The sequence below is a fragment of the Dermacentor variabilis genome, chromosome 8 (assembly GCF_050947875.1).
Source record: "Dermacentor variabilis isolate Ectoservices chromosome 8, ASM5094787v1, whole genome shotgun sequence".
In the NCBI taxonomy this organism is placed as follows: domain Eukaryota; kingdom Metazoa; phylum Arthropoda; class Arachnida; order Ixodida; family Ixodidae; genus Dermacentor; species Dermacentor variabilis.
Window position 1 is genome coordinate 9,105,012 of NC_134575.1, and position 24,763 is coordinate 9,129,774.

Sequence of the window (24,763 nt, forward strand, 5' to 3'; positions counted from 1 at the left end):
TGTGTCTGGGCAAGTACATGGTAGGTGCTTTACGTCGGTGTCTTGTTCCAGGGTCTGTACAGTTGGAACAGGTGGCTGTAGCTCTTGACGAAGCTCTTCTACTTGCAGGCGACAGCAAAGGCGAGATCTACCTCACGTGGAATCCTTCTCACAGAAATTACCTCCACCCTTGGAAGTCTGAGGACAAGTGAGCTACTGGAGGGGAACAAGAAATTTTGTCTCATGTCGGAACGAATATTTACGCGTTCGAATAGAAGAAGAGTCACGGGCAGAAAGCGTTGGTGGATACGTATTCAGGGTGCTATGTGTTTTTTATCTGTCATGTGATCAAAAAGGTGTACGCTCTGAAGCTCGTGCATTTTCCGTCAGAGAAATTGAGCTTTACATATTGACTTCAGCAGCTTGATGACACTCAAATAATCATTGTATACTCGTATCCAAGGGATCCTCTATAAGGAGGAGGTTGCCTCATTGCGTCATGTATTGTCTGGAGCTCAAAGTATAGCCGAGTCAGAACAACCATTGTGCATTCCTTTTCTTTTTTTAAATGGGCAGATGTCTGGGCCTGACCTGCGAGGTCTGTCTCAAAAGTTCGTGCACGTGAGTCAGTAAAGAGTGGTAGAGAGTGTAGCAGCGTCTCTGTGCTGCTTTTTCTGCTAGAAAGGACCCGATTGCTGTCTTGTACGAGTCGAACTGCTTTATGACAAAGCACACTTTTATGCGGACACTTTTCGTGCAACCCAATTTTATTTGTCCGAATGTAACTCTCGCTCCTTTCCGTGTGCCCCATAAATTATGCCTCCCGTTATGGATAACGTTGAGTGTCCAGTTTACTTTGAATGAAGAACCCTCGTTCAGTTCGAGTTTCGTCGTCGAATCAGCCTGGCGCTCAGCACTTGGTGAGGCTCGACAGCAGAGCGGTGATGTTGACCGGCTTCAGGCCGGTCCTCTTGCAGACGGCGTGTCGGCAGCACTTGGGGAAAATGCCCGTCCCGTTGACGAGCGTGCAGTTTGGCGGCGCCACGATCGGTCCGCACCTGCGAGGCACGCGGCGTGCGACGGCTTTGCGAGTATATACTTGAGACAAAGACAAAGCGAGCAATCGCGATTTCTTTTTTTTTATATATTTAAGTTATGGCGTATTATGTGCAAAAACCACGATCTGATTATGAGACACGCCGTAGTGCTCCGGAAATTTGGACCACCTCGGATTCTTTAACGTGAACCTAAATCTAAGTACACGGGCGTTTTCGCATTTCACCCCCATCGAAAAGCGGCGGGATTGGATCCCTCGACTTGTGGTTTTTTGTCTTCACGAAACGTGGCCATAGCGAAGGTGAAACAAAAAGCATGAAGTGCACAGAACGGGTGCTGCGGCTTCATGCCGCGGGCCACTATTAAGAGGAAGCTTTAGCTGGGGGTTCAACTCCGGTTTACTCACTAAAATATATATAAAATGTAGAAATGCACTCAATAGGCAAACTCTGAGTCAATTTGAAAGAATTTTTCCTCAATTTCGGAAAGGAAGATCAATTGTGCATTATTTATCTAAATATTTGTGTTATTTATTTACCCACAGCGCCTATAGTGGTATTACGAGGGGGGGGGGGGTGGAGATAGTTGAGAAATACAAGCAAGTAAAAAGCAATGAAAATAATTGTGATCAACGGCAAACAGTTACCAAGCACAAGCACATCACCACAGTGATGACGCTGGATGGACAAAATATATAACTTCTTTAGCCAGTTGATTCAACCACCCTTTACAGATCTGGGGAAAAAAGAATTCTTAAATGAATCTTTCCTACAACAGATTTCCTTCATATTAAACATATCACCCCTGCGCAATGACAAATAAGTTGACTTAAACAAATATTACTCATTGTTTATTTTGATTCAGGACTTGAAATTTTTTACAGATTGCCGCAAATCAGTAAGTTAATAAGAAAACGAAGCACAGTTTTTACAAGGTCGTAACTATGCGCCAAAAACACATATTGTGGGCAGTTCTGTAAACAGCAGTGTTAAATGGTGGAGCCTGTGATGCAAGCCGAACTGGGATGAAAAAGCGAGAATGTAGCGAAATTTAAGGAATATCTTCCAATTATATACTTTTTCACGTTTGGTCAATGTTCTGAACAGTGCACCGCCTACTCGTTATCACCATGATGAGCCGCTCGTGAGCGGTAAATGATAAAAAATCACGCATGAACTCCCCTGGAAGTTGCCTAAGTATGCGTATGCATTGTGCTACTTGCTCATCTCTACGCAGCTGTCATTATCAATGTTATGAAAGTCTATCCGATCAGCTTTATCGGACACTATCCACCCTTATTTATTTATTTATTTATTTATTTATTTATTTATTTATTTATTTATTTATTTATTTATTTATTTATTTATTATACCTCAAAGGCCCCAGAGATGGGGTATTACATGAGGGATGGGCTTTAACAAAACAGTGTTTCGAGAGCAGCCTTGAAGTGATGAGTGTCGGAGTGGTGCGTGATGTCGGCAGACAGACCGTTCCAGTCCCTGGAGGTTTTCACAAAAAATGATCGTAGATGAGAGGTAGTCTGCGCCGGGGGAGGATACACGGCTTTGCTGTGGTTAATGCGGCTGGACTGACGGTGAGCTGGTAATATAGCTGAAATGTGGAGTGGTGAATGATAGAATTTGTGAAAAAGACACAGTCTAGAAATAAGACGTCGCGATTCTAGATTAGTAAGACCGGCACGGGATTTTAGTTCAGACACGCTTGCATGATAAGAATATTCAGAGTAGATAAACAGGGCTGCACGGCTTTGAATTGATTCCAGTGTATTAGATAGGTTATGTTGATGAGGATCCCAGACAGAGCATGCATATTCTAACTTAGGGCGGACATATGTAACATAAGCTAACAATTTTACTGATGGGGGAGCAAGCCTTAGATTCCGGCGGAGAAAACCGAGGGTTCGATTCGCGGCATTGGCTAAGTTAATGACATGATGTGACCAATTTAGGGTAGTGGAAAAGGTTATGCCGAGGTACTTATACGAGTCTACGGATGAGATTTCGGCGCCGTATATGGTGTATTTCCCCGATTGGTGATGCTGTCTGCGATGGAAAGAAACTAGCGAGGTTTTTTTAGTATTCAAAGACATCAACCATTTGTTACACCATAATTCAATGCGTTTTAGGTCATCTTGAAGCAAATGCATGTCTGAAGTGTTAGTTATGCGTCGATAAACTACACAATCGTCTGCGAATAATCGAATGTTAGATGAGATCGCAGTAGGAAGATCATTAATGTAAATTAGAAAGAGTAGTGGTCCGAAAACTGTGCCTTGTGGTACGCCCGAAAGGACAGAAGATCTTTTAGATGACTGTGTGTTAGCAAATACAAACTGTTGTCGGTTAGTGAGGAAGCTACGTATCCAGTCTAGTACAAATGGATTAATCTTGAGACGGGAAAGTTTTAGGAGTAGCCGTTGGTGTGGAACTTTGTCAAATGCCTTTTCAAAATCTAAGAAAATAGCATCTACAGGTACGTTCAAGTCGAGGTTAGAGCTTAGATCATGAAAAAATAAAGCTAGTTGGGTGTCACATGAGAGACCTTAACGGAAGCCATGTTGAGCTGGGTGAAAGAGGTTATTGGATACTAAAAAGTTTACGATCTGAGAGTAAATAACATGCTCCATTAATTTGCAACAAAAACTTATGAACCCTTATCTGTCGCTTTCAGCCCTATCGGAATTGATCCAACCCTTAGCAACCCTTATCGGTTATTATCAACCTTATCGGACTTAATCCGAGCCTTATCAACCTTTATCGGTCGATATCAACCTTATCACAATCTGTCCAATCCTTATCAACCTTATCGGACATGATCTCATCTTTATCAAATCTTTCGATCCTTATCAACATTATTGTACTTGATCCGGCCCTCAAGAACCTTTATTGGTGCTTAATATACTTTATCAGAATTGCTCTGACCATTATAAGCTTTTATCGCTCTTTGGCACCTTATCCATCCGCGTCGAACCATTATCAATTGTGACGAGACTCATGTAACCCCTCATCACTCCTCATCATCCTTATAAACTCATCGACTGCTTATCTGTCAGTTTCGCGCGACGCGAAGCGCACGAGTCCTCAGAGATCGGTGGCATTTCGGTCTGAATTCTGAATTTTCATGATGTCTACAATGCTCCAAGTTGGCTTTACATGTGGTCGTAGAGATGGCTTCTGTTCCACTATGGCACCAAATAGTTCAACAAAGCCTTCACAGAAACTGTTATCCTTTGACATTTGTGCCGCCGGTACTACACATTCATATGGTTTGCAAACGTGGGTTTGCAAGCCCAGTGGGCAAAACATTCGGCTTCTGAGCGTGGGATCATAGTTCCGAAATTCAGTACCGTCAACCTTTTTCCTTTCTAATCTATTTTGTGTTATACATTAATTTACTTATAGCGATTCGTCTTACTTGACGGACGAGTGGACGGTTTTGTTCGTTGGGTAGGTATAGACATACGTATTTAAATATTAATAAAATGGACGCGTAAAGGAATCATTACATTATAGAACGTTTGTAATGGCGTCGTCATGGCCACTATCTTGGGTTACTAGCAGGTCAAGAAGCTACATAAACACAAAAAGTGACAGCACGGCAGGCACGTCTTGCACCGAGAGACAACTCGATAACGGCGACAATCCGGTGAAGAACGGTTGCCGTCAAAGAAGAAATGGTGCTCCGGCGTCATCGGGGCCGCCATGCTTGAGTATACCGGCACGGCAAGAAGCTTCGTCCGCGACGCCAAGTGAAAACATCCTATACCAGTCAGGAGACAAGGGATACGTACCCGATAATTTCGACAGTTTTAGCCTTGGCATCGCATGTGCGTGATTCGCACGGTTTCTCCAAGTTGACCGACTTCCCGTTCTCGATTTCCGTTCCGTTTAGGACGCACTTGCCTGCACACGCCGAAGGGAAACCCGTCAGTCACTCCTCTATTGCTATGTCACCCCTCCATCGCCTCCCCCCCCCCCCCCCCGCTGACTTAAGAGGAAGCTTTAGCTCGGGCCCAACTCCGACGCGGCCTATTCAAATATATGTAAAATGCAAAAACGTTTTTTTCTGAGATAACCCCTGGACCGAGTTTAATGAACTTCGTTGCATTTGAGAGAGAAAGTTAAATTATAGTGACTGTTGGAAGCGGAATTTCGATTTATGGCTTGAATTTTGTTAAAAAGATTTTCAAATTTTCGACCGTTTGAAAATAATAGAAGCACGAAGTTTACAAATTCATAGCTATGCATTAAAAACAGATATCGCGGTTCTGTAAACAGCATCCATTAGATCATTTAAAGCAAACAAATTCGATTTGTAATTTTACATCTTACGTGAATTCGTTACGTTATTTACAAGGGTTCTGCAAAAGCTGTATTTACATATTACTAAATTTTTCTGTATTCATGTGTAACGTATCAATTTTGTCCGCTTTAGATATACTATTAGATGCAATTCACAGAACTGTGTTATCGTTTTTTGTTGTTGAGTTACAGAGTTGTAAACTTGATAGTTTCGTTTCTTTAAAAGTTTTGATTTGTGCCAATTTTTTATGAAAAATTGACGACCTAACTCAATAATTCGAAACCAACGGTCACTAGATTTTAAGTTTTCCTTTTGAATGCAACAAACCTCGTCATGTTTGGTGGAGTTGTTGCCGAGAAAAAGGTATTCTCCTTTTACATGTATTTAGATAGGAGCACCCGAGCTAAAGCTTCCTCTTAAACCCAACCGCGTATCTTCAAGCCTCACGGAATTTCTAGAAATCACCTGTAGCTGACGGCCTAATTCTAGTCCTTGAGCTGGATTATTCAGAGAGGCGGACATTAAATGCGCGAGAAAGGGAAATACATAATGAATTAAGTGATAAAAATTTATTAGCGAACTTCTTAATTAATTACTCTGCGGCACGTATTGCAATTTACCAATTGCAGCCGGGGACATTGCAAGGCTTATCCTCTTAGAACGAATTTTGAGCATTGCGTGGGTTTCGAGATATGCACCATCAATCTATAGCGGTAAATGTACACTGATATTCCATATATATATATATATATATATATATATATATATATATATATATATATATATATATATATATATATATATAACGTTATTTTACGCATTGAAGCGCGAAAGTAACTGTAACGCCCATGTATTTCATCGCACGCTTTTCCCTTGCTTTCTCCGGCTTCACTGTCAGTTTGCTTCATATGGTTGTAAGAAACAAAAAATCTTGCTCCTTAATTTAGTGTCCCTTAACCTTTTCGCTCAGATGTATTTGTATACCTGTTCTTCTCCGCAATGGAAGCGCTCCTTGTGTCCATTTGTTCTCCGTGCGAAGGCAGCAAGGCAGCAAGCGAAGAAGTTTCGCGCAGGGGTATCGCCAAAGTGTGTGAAGATGGGCGTTCAACTTACTTTTATGCTCCAGTGCATAAAAGAGCATCTTGTTGAAGAAGTAAGCGAAACAACAGTGCGTTTTTACGGCGAGTTTTATGGTGCATATATCGACACTGGCGTCATTCTGGAAATCCATTCCAAGTGGATACTTGTAAGCTCGCCGGCTACTATTCGCGAATTGCAACATGTGCCGTAAAGTATTTAATTAATAAGTTCATTACTAATTATTTGTCAATCAACTGAATGTGTTTTAAGTTCTAGTAATGTCTACCTCTTCGAATAATCCAGCTCAAGGACAAGAATTGTGGTATCTGCCACAGGCGATTTTTGAACATTTCATAAAATTTAAGAACGGTCACCTGGTATATTTGATGTTCCGAATGAAGTAAACGTAACAAATTAGCATTATTTCTGTAACTAGAAAAAATACTGGTACCTTCAGAATCAGAATCAGAATCGGAATCAGTTTTTATTTTCCTCAAGGAAAAATGGACCCCAGGCAAAAAGCTGCTCATTGAGCAGCTTGACGAGGCCTGGGGCCCTACAGGCAGCGGCAACAGCGGCAAAACAACAGTGTGTGTCGTACACCCGTTCCAGAAAAAAAAGAAAGCAACACGAGAACCAAATAAAGGAGAAAGAAAGAAACTGTTCGCACCTAGCTGTGAAGATCGAGAAAAAAGTTTGCATATACATACACCAATACAAAACTGTACTATACACTGACATGTTATATTCACAGGTACACCCGCAAACACCCGTAGAAGTGGCGCGCATACGTCCATATATATACATATATGTACGCACACATATACACACACGCATCATATTACCTAGAGGGAAATCTGGCGCTGCTGCGCTGTGGTATGCATGAGAATACCGATATATTGTGATTTCGGATTGGCATCGTTCACCGAAAGCCAGTCAAGCACCGTTCCGTCTGTCACAATGATTCATTTTCTACTAAAACAGCACGTAAAAAGCTGTTTTAGCTTTATTATTACACAAAAACATGTTTTGTTTAATTATGAGAACTTGTTATTGCATGTACTATTATATGATACGTAAGAAAGTATCAGTAGATGAGTACAGTATTAGATAAGTACGTACACTTCACTGGAAGATGTAATATGCGTGAATGGAAACATTTTATGAAGATTTTACTTTAGGGACGCATTATTTGTGTAGCCATATCCACGTTTTGATTGTTGTGTTCATAGGAGGTATGGAAAGCTATGGAAAGAAGAATGGTAGGTGTAACGTTAAGGGATAAGAAAAGAGCAGATTGGGTGAGGGAACAAACGCGAGTTAATGACATCTTAGTTGAAATCAAGAAAAAGAAATGGGCATGGGCAGGACATGTAATGAGGAGGGAAGATAACCGATGGTCATTAAGGGTTACGGACTGGATCCCAAGGGAAGGGAAGCGTAGCAGGGGGCGGCAGAAAGTTAGGTGGGCGGATGAGATTAAGAAGTTTGCAGGGACGGCATGGCCACAATTAGTACATGACCGGGGTTGTTGGAGAAGTATGGGAGAGGCCTTTGCCCTGCAGTGGGCGTAACCAGGCTGATGACGATGATGATTATGATGATGATGATGATGATGATGATCCACGTTTTAGACGAAGCCTTTTACAACACCAGCCAACACAAGCCTCGCAGAGACACATAGCGTCATTCCCATGACGGCACAGCACCCCTTAGGAAACTCACACAGACGGTGGCGTCAGATTTCCCTCTAGGTGTTATAGTGAGAAACTCTGTCTAAATCTAATTAAATCAAACTTTAGCTGAAAACTGTGGACATTGCCTGAATACATACATACATACATACATACATACATACATACATACATACATACATACATACATACATACATACATACATACATACATACATACATACATACATACATACATACATACATACACACACACATACATACATACATACTTCTTTTACTAGTACTGCTACTACTATACTACTGCTCGCTATTGCTACTACCACTACTACTTATTAGTGCTACTACTAGTGCCAGACTGACCCCTGCTACTGCCAGTGATACTTTTACATACAATAATACATACTTCTTTTACTACTACCACCACCACCACCACCACCACCAATGAAGCACAAAAAGCTTTCGTAGACGTCTGCAAAACGTCTTTGAAGGAAAATAAGGACCTTTTTTGCAGTATCATCTGAGCAGTAACCTATAGCCGTAGACTCCTGCAGACCGTTGCACCACTGTCAGCCTCCAGCGTCAGTGATCACACGCCTGAGATAATGCAGCCGCTGCGATCAAATCTGCCGCGCTATAGCTTACCCTTCCGGATCTGAACGTCGATGAGTCCGACGGATGCGTCGCACAGCAGCCACAGCAGGGCTCCCAGCAGGGCGGACACGTGGTTCATCTTTGTGCACCGGGCTTGGCGAATCCTGCCCGAAAGCACGAGAACACCTCATCGCGTCTGCTCCGAGTTGGCGCATGGTGCTTGCGGCTTTTCCGGCTGCCGTGGTTTGTTCACTGTTACTGATTCGTGTACCAATTTTGTTAAAAGCTCTTGCGCTAGTATCGGGCTTTCTATACGCATATGGAAACTTCCACCACTTACAGCCCTCCTTCTCTCTCCTTCCATTTATCCCGGCGCCCGATTAATAGCAGGTTAGAAGAGCAAACCATAGCCAACCCCAGAAAATGGGAAATCAGTCCTCCGGAAGCCCGCAAGGTGGAGTAAATTTCATGAAAGGCCAAATTGTCACTCACCCTCACTAAGCTGTGAAGGAAACTTACACGCGCTTTTTAGAAGAAAAAAAGAACTTCGCTGCTGAAGAAAAATTCGTCCTGGTTCAGGAACCGAACGCGGGAAATGCCATTCTAGACTGGTCTCTACCACGTGAGCCAACCAATCTGAGCAAGCTTTCTTCTTGAGAAAACCGAAGGGTTTCCTTTGTAACATCGTGGTACAAACGGGTGGATATGACAAATCTTCCTTTCAGTCAACCTCAGGCAGACCATATTTGCCTTCGTAATATATTTGATTAAAATTTCTCGTTAGAATTTTCATAGCAAGTTTTATGAGCTTCACAAAATGTACTTAGCAGACTGTCAGATATATAACGTTTAAGTGGAGCGTTTGCAAGAAAAAGAACAAAAAAAGTCGCATCACACATTCATGTAAACGCCTTGCACGCATGCGTGCATCTGGAGCTGTAGCGTAGTCGCGAATGTCTCACCTGGGCTACGGGCTTCGACCGTGGGCATCGGTAGGCGCGGAATACCTGAGGCGCACGGAATCTCGGCGCAGCGCGGCAGCCCGTTGTTCCCAGGCCCCGTTGCGCAAAATTAATTTGCCAACTTTTCCTCCGGCGGTCGTGTTTCACTCGTCGCGTGACTTTAGCGACCTTCCTCTTGATGCGGCAGCTGGACGCCCGTGTAGTTATGAGACGCGCATAAATATGACCGGGCGAGTTGCTTATCCATGGAGTTCTTTCTGCAGGCGCTTTTGCTCTTATAGTGCTTAGCACATTCGCAAGAAATCATTTCGATGGGCAGAAACTCCGAAGTGATTACGTGAAAGCCACGCAATAACAGGGTTTCATTTCCTGCCGAAAATGTCGAGAGAGAGAGAAAAATGAAGGGGGGGGGGGAGGGGGCAGACGTGAACTGGTGTGCGAGTCGACGTGTTTAAAAATAGCGAAAACAAGGTTTCGCGTGTCTGCTTACAACAGATATAGCTGCAGTAAAGGAATGAACAGTATAAAGCGTTGGCGTTGTTTTGAATATGACAGGCGGCAATTATTATGGAAATGACAAACTCTTTAAGAACGTTTACACTCTTAGGGGCGTATCTTGACTCCAAAAAAATAAACGTCCCCTTACTTGCGTTCTGTTTCTTGAAAACTCTGTGCTCGGTACTTTCCTGTCAAGAATGCTGGGTCACGCTGGTAACGTGCGTGTCTTTCGTGACCTGGAAGCACTGGGCGCGCGGCGTTTGTGAGGAAAGGCTCACAAGCTAGATGTTAATTGTTTGGGAGAAAATAAACCCTAAAGAGGGAAAAACGTTTCTTAGAGAGAAGGAGAGCATAGAACAGCGTCACCGACTGCGGGTTTCGAAATAAAGCTGTTTCAATTTCTTAAGCTTATTCATTAATTTAGAAGAGTTCTCATAAAGGTAGAGAGACGTTTTTATATTCGAAATTACGAATACGATTGGAACAGTCATTGCTATTGCTGTTCGTATTCGTCAGGAAATCAGGATCAAAATTGTTGAAGTGACTCTCTTTCTTTCCGTCTTTCTTCCGTTCTTTCTTTCGTTCCTTCTATCTTTCTTTCCTTCGTTCTTTCATTCTTTGGTTACTTCATTCATATTCAGCCATTGCATCTTTGCTTGCTTACGGGGGTATAAGCCATTCCTCATGACCATATGTTTTATCTCACTGGTCTAGACGCCGTTTTTTTCGGGTATGAGCCATTGCGACGAGCCACTTAAGGCTTTCGCCTTAATAAAGACGTGTTCCACGAGCTTGCGTGGTACCACTTGTCAATGATATGGACCTGTAATTCAAGGTAGAGTGGACGTCACCCGATTTGTACGCAGGAACCATTCCTCCCCCCATTCCGATCGCTCGGCACGGTGCAGTACAGCAGGAACTACGAAAACAACATTTCGTGTACATAGGGAACAACTGACAATTCGTGTTTTCCTGAGTGCCCGCTGAAGTATTTCAGGAGTAGTCTGCAACACTCCCCTCTCTTGTGGTTATTGATTTGGGTGGGTGTGCTTAAAGAAAGCCACTTCGCAGAAGATATCGCTGTCATTACACTGAAGTTGTACAGGCAATAAAAAACAATGTAAAAATAAATCGACTGTTGCCTAGTGGTTATGGCATCGGGCTGTTGTGCAAGTGGACCGAGTTTCGATCCTACCACCGGACACGTGGTAAGGTACTTTTTCTGGTACACTATTATCATCATATCATATCATACTATTACCATCATATCATATACTATGAATAGCTCACACTTTTTGAAGACCCGCCGTGGTTGCTCAGTGGCTATGGTGTTGGGCTGCTGAGCACGAGGTCGCGGGATCGTATCCCGGCCACGGCGGCCGCATTTCGATGGAGGCGAAATGCGAAAACACCCGTGTGCTTAGATTTAGGTGCACGTTAAAGAACCCCAGGTGGTCAAAATTTCCGGAGTCCTCCACTACGGCGTGCCTCATAATCAGAAAGTGGTTTTGGCACGTAAAATCCCAAATATTATTATTATTATTACTTTTTGAAGTGTGAGCTGTTCCCCAAGACAGCAGCAACCAGCCACGGCCAGGAAAATCCGAGAGGGTTTGTAAAGAAAGCTTTACTTTAAAGATATCCCCTCCCCCTCCCCCCTCCAGAAAAACATATTTCTATGGGATCGCCACTGCTCTTCTTGCTTTCTTGCCATATCCTTCTTTTTTTATTACGTTACATTTATTGTATTCTGTGTAATACTGCATGTATGCGAGAACTGTACACCATCATCATCACCATAATCATCATCATCAGCCCATTTTTATGTCCACTGCAGGACGAAGGCCTCTCCCTGCGATCTCCAATTGTCCCTGCCCTGCGCCAACCGATTGCAGCTAGCGCCTGCGAATTTCTTAATTTCATCACCCCTTCTATAGTCCTCTGCCGTCCTCGACTGCGCTTCCCTTGGCACATATACTGTAACCCTAATGGTCCACCGGTTATCTAACCTACGCATTACATGACCTGCCCAGCTCCATCTCTTTTTCTTAATGTCAATTAGAATTTTATTCCACACCGCTCTCTTCCTGTCTCTTAATGTTAGGCCTAACATTCTTCGTTCCATCTCACCTTTACAACTTATGAATCAATGATCTTTTCAGGCTCTTTTCAGTTTCAGGTACGTCACAAAGGCGACAATTGACCGGAAAAACAAAAATAACTTTTTTTATGCAGCCAAGTTTTCACAGAGCGCCCTTGTTCGTGGGGTTTTATGTACGAAGTGTATTTCGCTGTGCACTTCCTTTTGGTTCGGTTTCTACTGAGTATATCTATACAGTGTCCAGAAAACGACTATACAAAGACTTAATACAAATGATTTTCCAGCCGCGCCTTTACCGCTCTACGCTCTCTGGTCTGTCGTGGTATGACGTACTTGAGCGGGTCCAAAAGAGGCCTTTATCTGCAAAGTCGCAGTTTGGCCCGAAAGGATTGCGATAAAAATTATTAGACAGTTATACGAAGTAAGGATAGTAATTTTATCGGCCGTATAAACTTGTAAACATTCGCTCACTAACTAAATAACAGGCCTGGTGTCACGCGCGCACAGGCGAACATGAAGATAGCTCACTCGATGACCGCGGACACTCGCTGTCTGAACGCTGGCGTGAGGAAGAGCAGCAGCAACAGCGAGCGAATTGACCTTCGTGCTGTCTCTCGCTTCAACGCTAACTAAGCGGCGAGATCCATCCATCCATCCACCTATCCATCCATGGATGGATGGATGGACGGACGGATAAGGCTGAACCCTTTAGCCCCTTTAGATCGGGCGGCGTCTCACGCCACCTAGCTGTGACTATACAGTGTATTCTAGAGACCGTAGTAATACTGTCTGCGAGAACTGTACAAGAAATAGTCAACACATCGTCGCTTGAGTAAATCGCCTCCATGGGGCCTTGCGCGCGATGGAAGACATTTCCACCCTTGCACGTGCGAGACCGGGCCGTCATCCGCGGCTCATCTTCGCATGCTTTCACTCGCGCCCACAGCATACGGCGCGCGGCCAAGATGTTATCGCGGACTTTATACGAAACATCACGGCGAGGCCGACGGCTACGGTGAAATTCGAATGGAATGTCCATATAATTTCTAACCCAATAAAATATTTTTATTTCAATTGCACAGTGAAATGCTTGCTTTCTGCCTGATAGCCCCGTGCAAAAACTGAACCACACAGCCGTCTCGGAAACCAAAAAGAGAAACTTAACTTTATGCGTGTAGTGTCTTGCGCTCGCCTGTCGTTTTGTGCGACCAATATCACCGAATGCGAGAACATGTGGCTTTGTTGCTCCGGCCGCTTCGCAGGCAGTGCATCATGCAAGGAGCAAGTTACACTTTTCTGCGGATAACCTAATTTCAAAATACCCGCTTCAACACAACACAACAGGTCACTTGAGTTTTGGATAAGCCACACGTCTTTTTAGTGTGAGTGTGTGTATTTCTTTTTGATTATATTTTACTTGCTTTAGCTGCTCACTGTCGTAGACTGTAATACTCAGAGTAGTTATAAACTGTTACCTACTGGGTGTCTCCGATTTGTCGCCCCAGATTGCGCAGATTGCTCCCATTCTTCGTTGACAAAAGCACTCTTCTAGACGACAAATCGAAGGCACCAAGTGTTTCTTTGGTTATATTTTGATTTATTATTTGATGTTTATCACATCTACTGGTCATTAAAATATACCCTTATAATTTTATATTTTATTTTGTTGTTTGTTGTTTGATGCGCTAAGCAACGTTATTGGCGCTAAGCACCTATGCGCTAAGTTTGATTGTGACGCCTCCTGCGGCGCAGCCCAGAACTAACACCCGGCGGTTGCGAGCAGACGCGCGGCAATTTGTGCTGTTCTGTGTTTCTGTGTTTGTGTGGCGATTTGTAAATACATAACGACATCAGGTGTTTCGTGCCTGAGCACTGAGACTAAGCTTCTTCAGTTTGTGTGTAGTAAATGTCGTGATTGTGTGATGCTGGTGCGATGAGTAAAGAGATAAAAGCGATCGATGGTAGTACGGTGCATCGGATATGCTCCGGACAAGTAGTTCTGAGCTTGGCCGTAGCTGTAAAAGAGTTGGTCGAAAACAGCATTGACGCAGGAGCAAATAACATCAGTAAGCGCGGACATGGTAGGTGTAAGAAGAAGGCGTTAAAACGGCGGTCATTCCTTTCACATCCACAGGTGTCAAACTGAAAGACCATGGCAGCAAACTTGTTGAAGTCGTCGACGATGGGGAGGGAGTCGACGAGTCGAATTTCGCCGCTCTCAGTAAGTTTCAAATAAGCGCAATCATGCTACACAGCACGTAGCAAACTATAAGTCTTGTAAATGTACGTTATTTCCTGTCCTTTGGTGTGTTGAAATCGCCTTTGACATGACAGACTTACAAGACGAGTGCGCAGCACTCTGCCCGCGTAAATCACCGGCTCAATATATCCCTTAGTACATCATAAACATCTTCCGCGATCCTAGCAAGTTCTAATGGTCGCTACTATGTTCTGACAGTGCCGGCGACTTTTGCGATAGCCACCGTCTAGCGGAAGCGGTGCGCTCTAGAGCGAGGACTGCCGAAGAGTTTTGAGCACAAGGCATGTGATATAGAAACCCGCAACTGTCTCTGAACACCGTGGCCCCTTGCCTTGCAACCAGACACACACGACTGTCCAAACTGTCAAATTATCTTGCATTGTGATCACGTTTTCTTCTTGTACTCGACTGCAGCCCAGAAGTACCACACGTCAAAGCTGCGCCAATTTTCTGACCTCGAAGACGTGGCAACCTTTGGCTTCCGAGGGGAGGCACTGAGTTCCCTCTGTGCGCTTTGGTGAGTTTAACGAGGGCTTGTGATAAGATCTAGTGTGACTCCTTATGTTATTGTGAGGTTTGTAATCGTGAGGTTGTGAAAGACCACAACTGCTTTCAGGTTTCTTTATTGTTGTTTTCTTAATTAAAGTACATCTGACTCCGGAAATAAAGCTTGCGGAAATTACTTATTACCCGGCCTCACACGAAGATAAAAAAAAAAAAAAATTCGACAAGGCTGGGTTAATTTAATGCACTGAAACAGTTAAATAGATAAAAAATTGTGGTGCAGTGATTCAAAGATACAAGTGATAATAAGTGAAATACAGTAAAAAGAAAAGAGTGAAATCAAAGACAATGTGTGATAAGTTTAGCAAACAATTCCTTACATGACTATTGCCAACACCTTTTTAGTACCTGTTCTCTGGACTACTTTGTAATGATGACGGAAGCACTTTTCTTCTCCTAGAAAAGTCGTCACTGAAATTTGACACAGAAGTAAGAACAGCTTAGACTCAAATACAAACTAGGTAACACAATTTACGAGAGATTGGCTTGTGAACATCAATTGCAAGCTCTAGAAGGGAAGAAAGGGGGTTAACTGAGGGGCCCAATTTTTATTCATATCTTATCATAAGAAGCCAACAAACATAAGAAGCTCCAGAATGGTGTGAAAGTGATTTATGTGCAGTGCATGTCATGCCTGCAACCAGGAGGAAGGAAAAAGACTAGGAGGGAGCATCGTGTGACAGTCTTGAAGCCTAATCACAAAATGGGAAATGGGCTGTCACCATAGGATATGCATGTAGTAACTAGCCATCGAGTGTGCTTCAGGAGAGAGTAAATCAGAGAGTGGATGGCAAGGGTCAATCAAAGAATCTCTTGAGAAAGATCTGGCAACCCAGGAGTTAACATTCTTGCTGGGAATCGAAGTGCGAGGAGTGTGACAGCTGTCTTCTTTGTTGTCCTTTGTTCCAGTGATGTCACAATTGCAACTCGTCACAAGGATGCTGCACAAGCAACACTGCTCAAATACGACCACCATGGTGCTATCACTTCCAAGTCACCCTGTGCCAGGGATGTAAGTGTTGTCCTAGTAGATCATTCAGCACACAGTCATAGCATTACGCCAGTACTGGTTTCTGAAGTTATCTGACTGTTGTAGCCTCATTGTGTTGGGCTTAGAATTTACCTTTCATTTTACTGTTATTTCATCAGTCTGTCACAATGCTAATTTGATTACAGAATCTTTGGGATTCATGTGGACCCAGGCACGCAGTGTGTCACGTCTATTCTGCAGGATATTGAGAGAAGGGTTTAGATTTCCATACTACACAGAAGTGGGAATTGCCTCCTGTGTCTAGAAGACAAATCACACTCGTCACCGCTGAATGGATACAGTGTGCCCTAGTCAGAGGTCTAACTTGGCTTGTGCGTAGTAGGTGGCCACCAATTACCATCTGTGTCACATTTGAAAGCTACCTTTTCAACATCTAAATTCTGCTGATAGCTTTTGGCTATGAAGAAGTGTAATCTGACACGACATCTCGACATTGGGGATGCCGGCATCAAGACACCCTACAGTGAGACAGACGCCCTGGTGCCAACTGCCTTGCTATGCAAATCATGGTGCAAGGGTGCTTGTAGAACATTTGCTCATGTGGATACAGTTCATAGCACATGATGGCAGCTTGCATAGAAGCTTTGTGTAGTGATAATGTGCCAAAATTATTAAGAAGTGGAAACATCACAAATTTGATGACTATGTTGTTAAATCTTAATGACCACTATGTTTGCCATACGAGTCTAAGGCACAATGGAAAATCGGGCAAGCTGGTATAGCTTCATGATTGCAACATCGTGACTGGATTCAAACTCAGAAAAGGAGGGGACACCACATGAGGGAGGGGGGGGGGATTATCAAATTTTCAGGCAGCAAAAGTATGTATATACTGTACCAACATGATTTTATTTTCCAAACAAGCCCACAAGACCTTGGTTGGTATTGTACACAAAATGTATGTGATAAGTGCAGTTGTTTTAAGACTTGGGGAGCATTTGTGGCCATGTTTGATGGACTTACACAAAACTGCACCAGAATGGAGAAGGCTTCTGGCTTGCTGTGGCAATAGCAAGCTGACATAAGCTCCTCAAACGATAAAGCCTGTTTGCATATACACATGAGGCATATACTGATTCTTATTCAAGGTTGTGGTAGTGTTACTGTATGTAGAGTAAATATTTTCAAAAATATGTGCCTAATGATTGCTCTGAAATGTTTATTTAAAAAAGAAACTACATGTATATGAGGAGATTTTGACATCTTGGAGAGGTGCTGGCTACTCCTCTTCTCTGACCTGCATTAAAAAGATGAACACTTTAGGATAACAAAGCCATAGCATCACAAATAACTTAAAATGAGTTCCTGCAAGTAGTTGACAAGTAGAGATACAAAAACTACTAGTTCACAATCTAAGTTCATTAGCAAGAACATATGGGTGAAGAAAAACCTGACAGACGCTGGTGCCTGGTGTCCACAAATTATATTTTTAGTCGGGCCCGCTCAATCAGGCAGAAGGCTCATTCCGCCGACTTCACTACTCGTGCACCGTCAGCGTGCTGGGCGTGTCCTTGTTGTCTTTTGTGACCGGACCCTTGTGGCATGTAGTAGTGTGCTACAAACACAAGTGCAATTCTACTTGTGTTTAAAAAAACACATTAATGTGCTGCCATAAGGTTTAGCTGCTCCAAAATCTGCAACATTGTGGCTGGGACCAATCACATCATTGCATGTGGACAATTTTCTGATCGTTTAAAATTGCAATGATTCAGACACATCAATGCATTCTTGACAAGATATGAAAGTTTTGTGCTGACCTTCACCTATGTACTGCCATCCCAGGGTGCTCTGCAATTTTTAAACTTCAACATTATATTCAAGAATGCTCATACTTGTTGGTATCTTTAACTACAAACTCGGAAAGACTTGCTACTTAGTGGTTTGCTTGTTCCACAATTGTAAAAAGGATCATAGCATCTTTCTGCTTAAAATGTCACTTGAGGAAGTTGTGTGGTCACACTATGCAGGCTAACGTCACAGAACAAACTTAGAGGCTGCAGTCAGTCTGCTTCATGCAGTTGGGGCTAACAGCAGTTGCAGTTAAAGCCTCTCCATTCATGCGCCACCACACCTCTTGCTAAATAGTGCCAACCTGTGATTTGACGCACCGTTCCTTGAGTCATCTCTCACACCAGTTCTGCTTCCTGAAATTCAGTTCTCACTGCTGCTGCACATTTGCACCTCCACGCAGCAGTAACAGGTGGTAGACAATTTCTCTTCTGCTTGGATTAAGTAGCTGCAACAATGTAAATTCTACTTTACACTGGAAGCTGAAATGATGAGTGAGAGAGGAGTGTGGAGGAGGAGGGTCAGTTAGCAGTACCTAACTTGGTTGGCAGAAACTTTCATAGAGGGGCTTTAATTGCAGAGACCCTCCTGAAGAAATTCAAAGGGTGTGCATTAACAGCAGCTGCAGCCTTACTACAGGGAATGGGAAAGCCTGGAGTCATTCTCTACTTGTGTTAACTGCCCCATAAAGTTGTGAACAGAAGGTGTCATTGCGGTATCTTTTTGCACAGTATGTACTTGCGCTGTTGTGCTTGTGAATTTTTTGTGATAGTGAGCCTAGAAGTGGTTTTGGCAACCAGCATGCAGAAGCCAGTGCACCAATAAACTGTTCTGTTGCAGCGGGGCACCACAGTGAGTCTGCACAACTTGTTCACCACCCTGCCTGTCCGGCACCGGGAGTTTGTGGCCAACCTGAAGCGGGAATTCGGCAAGATGATCACCCTGCTGACAGGTTATTGCCTCGTTGTCACTAAGGTCAACATCTCGTGTGTCAACTTCACCGAAGGAGGGTAAGTTACACTCATCGTGGTGGGTAGTACTTCTTTGAAAGCTCTTGTTCTTTGTCGAGATGGCACCAGTTTCCTTTACATTACTCTGAATGGGAGACGCACTTGAGAAAACAGATCCCACGCGTACAAAAGCACCATTGTAAATTGTTTAATGGTGAAGGAGATTGAGGTAAACGGGAGGAACAAGGTGCATGTGGAAGGACAACGAATAAATGTGCCTGAAAAGTGAGTGAAGCATACCTACAACTCTGTTCTTACTCTCTGTGCTTTCACCTACTTTGTATAAACTAGAAGACATGATGTGCCTTTTTGATCATTTAGAGACAGTTACTTTTACTTGACAGGAGCTCTCACAGCTTGTTCAGCTGTGCAGCACCGAATGGCATACAGATGACTCCGGTGTCGAACACCCTTTTTTGTCTGCCAATAAACTTTCAAGGACATCTTGTAAAACCTCACCCATAGCCACAATTCTGACCAAAGGCTGAGATTCATTCTTCTGGTGGGACCAGTCGATGATTGCGGATGATAGTCACGCATCATTAGAACTTCGTCTGGGCAGGTGTGATTCCAAGAAAATCAAGAAATTGCCCTGGCTCTTCACATGTGCCTTGCCAGGAAGTCTTTATATTGCTTAGGTGAGAAGCTTAGAATTATTAGCAGTATGGATGAAGACGACATTTTTATCAGAAATCCCTTTGTAGTGTCTTTTGTGAGAACAGACTTGGAGGCATTGATACACGAAAAAGAGCTTGAGAAGCTTGGTGTTGTATGACTGGGCTTGGTGTCGGAGCAAGGGTGGTTCCTTCACTTGCATATGCTTGTAATAAACATTGGAGCTAATGCTGTTGTGGAAGCTTCTGGGATGCAACCACTGGTGTTCGTAGGTTTTGGTATCTGTAACTGAACATATGCATGCATTCCACTCTGTCATGAATTCATTTTGGAGAGACATGTGATAGTATGTACTCGCATCTAGTGAAGGGCATGCATAAGCAAGCCATTAACATCAGTCTGAAAGCAGCATTCATCCGTCATTGATTGATTTATTGATTGATTGATTGATTGATTGAGTCTTTCCTTCCTTCTTTCTTTCTTCCTTCCTTCCTTCCTTCCTTCCTTCCTTCCTTCCTTCCTTCCTTCCTTGAAAGGCCTTCTGTGGTATACACACTATATAAGGAGGGGGGTGAAGGGGCGCATTTACATAATTTACATGATACACTAGAGTCGGCCGCTTATACGAAGAATAATTGGCAAACTTTTCAGAGGAAAGAAAATCAAGAGCAGCAGGGTTAGGGTAACCAAATATGTAGGGTTAAAACATGAACCACTGAAACCAAATGGGAAGGAATATTGCAATGCCATATACAGGGTGTTTCATATAACTTGTGCCAAGGATTTCAAAAAAGTGGTTAGCCACAGTTGAATGAAACCGATGACATATGGTTTGCCATCATGTGGCACTCTTTAGAGTATTCTATTTGTTTTCTGCTTAATGAGTTAATTAACTAAGGTTAATTATGGAAAAGCTTTAATAATTACTTTAGGGCCAGGGGGATTTCATTGCGTAATAGAAGGGGTTCAGAAACGATCGATCCAATTTTTTGTGGCATCGTACATGCTGCATGGTGATTTTTTTGGCATTAAGGAAAGCCCACAAAATATGAAGTAAAACCACATGACTGCACTCATGCGTTACCGTATTGCAGTGCAAACCATGTGAAAGAACCATGTGCGCAGAGTAGGACGAAGTAAGTGGCTGCGGCTCTAGGCATCAGCTTCACAATATGTCAGTATCTTTGGCAGTGGCACACAAAAAGGAAGCATTGTTGTCCCTGATAAGTGATAAGCATGACACACGGTTGAGAGTGCTGCAATACAATAACGCATGAGCGCAATCATGTGGTTTTACTTCATATTTTGCGGGCTTTCTTTAAATGCCGAAAAATATCGCCACGCAGCATGTATGTTGTCACAAAAAATTGGATCAGTAATTTCTGAACCCCCTCTACAACACGGCGAAACGCACTTGGCCCTAAAGTGAATATAAAAAATATTGCATACTTCATCTTAGTTACTGAACTGATTAAGCAGAATATAAAAAAATACTCTAGGGAGCGCCACATGACAGCAAACCATATGCCGTTGGTTTCATTCAGCTGCGGTTAACCACTTTTTTTTTTAATCCTTGGCGCAAGTTACGTGAAACACCCTCTATACACAGTGCAGCAAGACGCACAATTCAAGAACAGCTGGCTTGGAAAAAATAGAGGGAAAAAGAAGTGCAAGAGCAATCAAAAAGCAAATAGGGCAACCTTCAGCTAGTAATTAAAGTGTGCTAATGATAAATGTTGCAACCTTACTGGGTCATATTCAATGATGATTAATTCTGACAATTTATTTCATTCCGCTGTGGTGATAGGCAAAAACATGTTCTTGTGGTAAGTCACTTCTTCTGCATTATCTTGGTACCTGATTGGAAAAACTTTATTTTTGGTCACTTTCATCACTCTAAATGGCCTGTCTTCGCATATTAACCCAGTGTGCAGTTTACAATCTGTGAACTTTATATTTTCCATGCTCTGTTTTTTACGGTGTTTGTCTAGCATAGCCTCTAGTTTGGCAGTGATACATGTTGTGTCTTTGTGTTTTGCATACCCGCCGTGGTGGCATAGTAGTGGCTTTGGCATTGTGCTGCTAAGCCCAAGGGCATGGGGCCAAACCTTGACCACGGCAGCGGTCTTTCGATGGGGGCGAAATGCAAAAATGTCCATGTGCCGTGTATGGGGGCATGTAAAAGAACCCCAGATGGTCAAACTTAATCTGGGGTTTCTCAGTACAGCGTACCTCATAATCATATTGTAGTTTTGGTATGTAACACCCCAGAATTAACTTCTTTTGTGTCTGTGTTTTGCAGGCGCAAGCAAGTCATCCTCAATAGCCAGGGGTCACAGGCAGTTCTTGAGCGTATAGCAAACGTGTATGGTGCAAAAGAGGTATGCAAGGCTGGTGAACACACAGGGGCAGTGGCATTGCCAGAACTTTATAGAAGCATTGTTTGTAAGAAGGACACATTGCACCGTTTATAGCAATATTATGAGTGTAACTCACATCGTCATGTGGCCTGCTATACTAGCAGTTTAAAAGATGAATAATTTTTGTGTTAATTACAGGACCGTACCTTTAGTACTGAAGTGATATGAGTGACTTGACGACAACAATTATCATAATTATTATCATAACTATTATCATGTCTATTATCGTAACTTGTGCAACCTGTGCCAGGTTTTTGTGCATCATATACCGAAATTGGCAGCAGCGCCAAGTTGAAACTAATCTTTGTTGGAACCAAGAACTGGGTAATGTGCAGATTAATTATTTGTTTAAAGTCGTGTAAGAAATTTGTTGGCAGTAACAAAGGAAAGGCTGTAGTGATTCGAAACCAAAAAAGACTGAAGCTATTAGCATAGTCACTGGCATGATTCCCTATATATTGACACTGCAGCACAAAGTACTCATTTCTCTTTGGAGCACATGACTTTTGAACGATGACTGGAGCTAAAAAAGCTTTTTGGTTTAAATGAAAGTACTACTCGAAAAACACTTTTGTTTATTATTTGTACTAAAGGTTTGAAAAGTGAGCCAGTCAGAGAATTCTTTGAGCAGATTTCGAATATGTCATTAGCTTTTGTCTGTCTGCTACCTTTCTTGAGTTATTTCCTACACAACGGCGAAATATAGTAATCTGTGTGGCCACTTACTTGTGTATTAAGTTTTCACAATAACCATTCTGCTGTACCTTGTTCACTTCTTTGTAGACTTCAAAGTGCTGATATCTATGCAAACAGCATGCACAATTAGTGGAACTATGCAAAAAAAAGTTAATACACTTAAACTCATTTTTTTCACAATCTCATGAAAATAACCTTGTGCACTTTTAATTTTCCTATACTAATTAAATTTGGCATACATACTCTTCATGTTATGTAAAATGCTGATAGCTACTTGAAATTGTAATATGTCAGCTGTAGTTGCAAAAGTACAAGGTTGTAGTTCATGGGAGTGTGAAAAGAATTATTAAAGTGCCCTACTTTTTTTTGCATAGTTCCAGTAACTGCTGCTTGGATAGATACCGGCACTGCGGTCTACAACGAGCTTAACAAGCTATAGCACGATGCTTTTTGTGCAAATCGTATACAAAAGAAAGTGGCCGCAAAGATGGCTATATTTTGCTATTTTGTAGTACATAACTAATAAAATATAGCAGCTACACAGAAACGAATGGCGTATTCGAAATCTACGTAAAAGCTCTATGAATGGCACTATTTTCAAATCTCTAGTACAAATAATAGACAAAATCTTTTTGAGGAGCATTTCCCCTTAATATGCCTTACTGTTTGGGTTGGAGACGTTATTAACTTTATAATTAGCACAATGAGATGAGCAATTCTGTCGAAATGCTTAACCTCCTGGTTATGCCCCTGTGTTTGGAGACTAGAACGAAATGACAGCAGCTTAAGTGGCTGATGCAGTAACGTTTATTCACAGATGCTCTGTGAGCCATGGTGCTTCACTTCTAAGCACAGGTTCACCGGGGTTTGGTTCCCAGTCATAGTGGTCACATTATGTTTGCCCAATGTTAAATTCCCTGTATAGTTCTGAGATTGCGATGCATGTTTTAGAACTCGCTGTAGTCAAAATTACTTGAGGGCTATTGCGGTCCAAGTGGAGCTTTTAGAATGCACAACCTTAAAAACTACTACTTGTGTTTGTGTTTCATTATAGTTGGTGATAGAACACTGGAGTTTTATTGAATAGGGCTAACTATGTTTATTAAGCACTGGGGTTCAAGAACAGGTGTGGCTAAATGGCAATTGGAATGTAGACTAGACACTTAGAGCTGAGGAGACGGAGGGCTAGGTGAAACTTGATGATTTGTCTTTTCGAAGTTTATGGAGAAGGAGGAGGTTTGCAGGGACGGAGGAAGCGGAGGATTTAAAAAGAGTGCTTGGCCAGTGTGAAATATCATGCGGGATGGTAACGACATCTCTTGATCCTTCTAGTAAATAATACTTGTGATGTACTGTGAAACTTGAAAAGTCGTGAAAGCTCTTGCATTTAATTATTAATTATGGTATGGCTCTGAATATTATCAGTGCATACATTTAGGGTAGAAGTTAGAGAAAAGAGGTGTTATATTTATGCATATATGATGTAACCTTTTATAAAGAGGCTGTTTTGTCTGCTTGAGTGTCTGTACCTCTCTGCCATTCGTGCAGGCTGCAAAGCTCCTGGAAATACAGCAGTGTGCTCCCACTGAGGAAATACTGGAAGAGTTTGCGCTCACGAAGTATCTGGCTGAAGCTCCAAGCACAAGGTGTGTGAAAGTGTGTGTGTGTGTTTGTGTGCAGAGGAAGCGCCTGGGCCCTTGGTTTTTTGGGGGCAGGCCTGCTGCATGAAAGCTTCACACTAGTTATGTGTACTGGTACAAAAAACCTGCTAAATGAAAAGAATGGTGACAAAATTTTGCCTTGAGTGCCTGGTAGCTGATTAACTCATTTAAGTAACAATTAATTATGTCCATTTAAAGTTTAGTTTCATCACATTTCTTGCATCTTCAAAACTATGAAAGGTGCACAGCTGCAGAGTGGATTAGGGATTCTCAATTCTTCATCGAGTTTTGTCAAGTTTTCAATATGTCTACTACATATGAGAACTCTTTACAGGACTGTCAGATGTGAGAACATCAACTATGTCATTTCTAGCATATTTAGAAATGGCCTGTCCACTTGAACAATCTGCC

At 42.6% G+C, this 24,763-nt stretch overlaps 2 protein-coding genes across 5 annotated transcripts in view; one reads left to right on the top strand and one right to left on the bottom strand.

Moving 5' to 3' along the window:
• Pms2 (mismatch repair endonuclease PMS2) overlaps window positions 1-24,763 on the top strand; it is a 72,156-nt gene that overhangs the window by 13,613 nt on the left and 33,780 nt on the right. For 3 of the 4 annotated variants that reach the window (XM_075701075.1, XM_075701074.1, XM_075701077.1), the window contains exons 1-7: window positions 14,038-14,353; window positions 14,422-14,508; window positions 14,962-15,064; window positions 16,021-16,123; window positions 18,791-18,960; window positions 21,878-21,956; window positions 24,240-24,337. In XM_075701075.1, the coding sequence (XP_075557190.1) occupies window positions 14,221-14,353; window positions 14,422-14,508; window positions 14,962-15,064; window positions 16,021-16,123; window positions 18,791-18,960; window positions 21,878-21,956; window positions 24,240-24,337 (773 nt within the window). In that variant the 5' untranslated portion in view covers window positions 14,038-14,220. Of the gene's footprint in view, window positions 1-14,037; window positions 14,354-14,421; window positions 14,509-14,961; window positions 15,065-16,020; window positions 16,124-18,790; window positions 18,961-21,877; window positions 21,957-24,239; window positions 24,338-24,763 lie in introns of those variants that run through there. The other variant, XM_075701076.1, reaches the window with a different exon arrangement.
• Window positions 544-10,027, bottom strand: LOC142590863 (U-scoloptoxin(16)-Sm3a-like). Its single transcript, XM_075703261.1, has 4 exons — window positions 9,689-10,027; window positions 8,778-8,890; window positions 4,847-4,958; window positions 544-1,037 (listed from the first exon to the last, which is right to left on the bottom strand). The coding sequence occupies exons 2-4, from the start codon at window positions 8,863-8,865 to the stop codon at window positions 890-892; spliced, it is 348 nt and encodes a 115-aa protein (XP_075559376.1). The 5' UTR covers window positions 8,866-8,890; window positions 9,689-10,027; the 3' UTR covers window positions 544-889.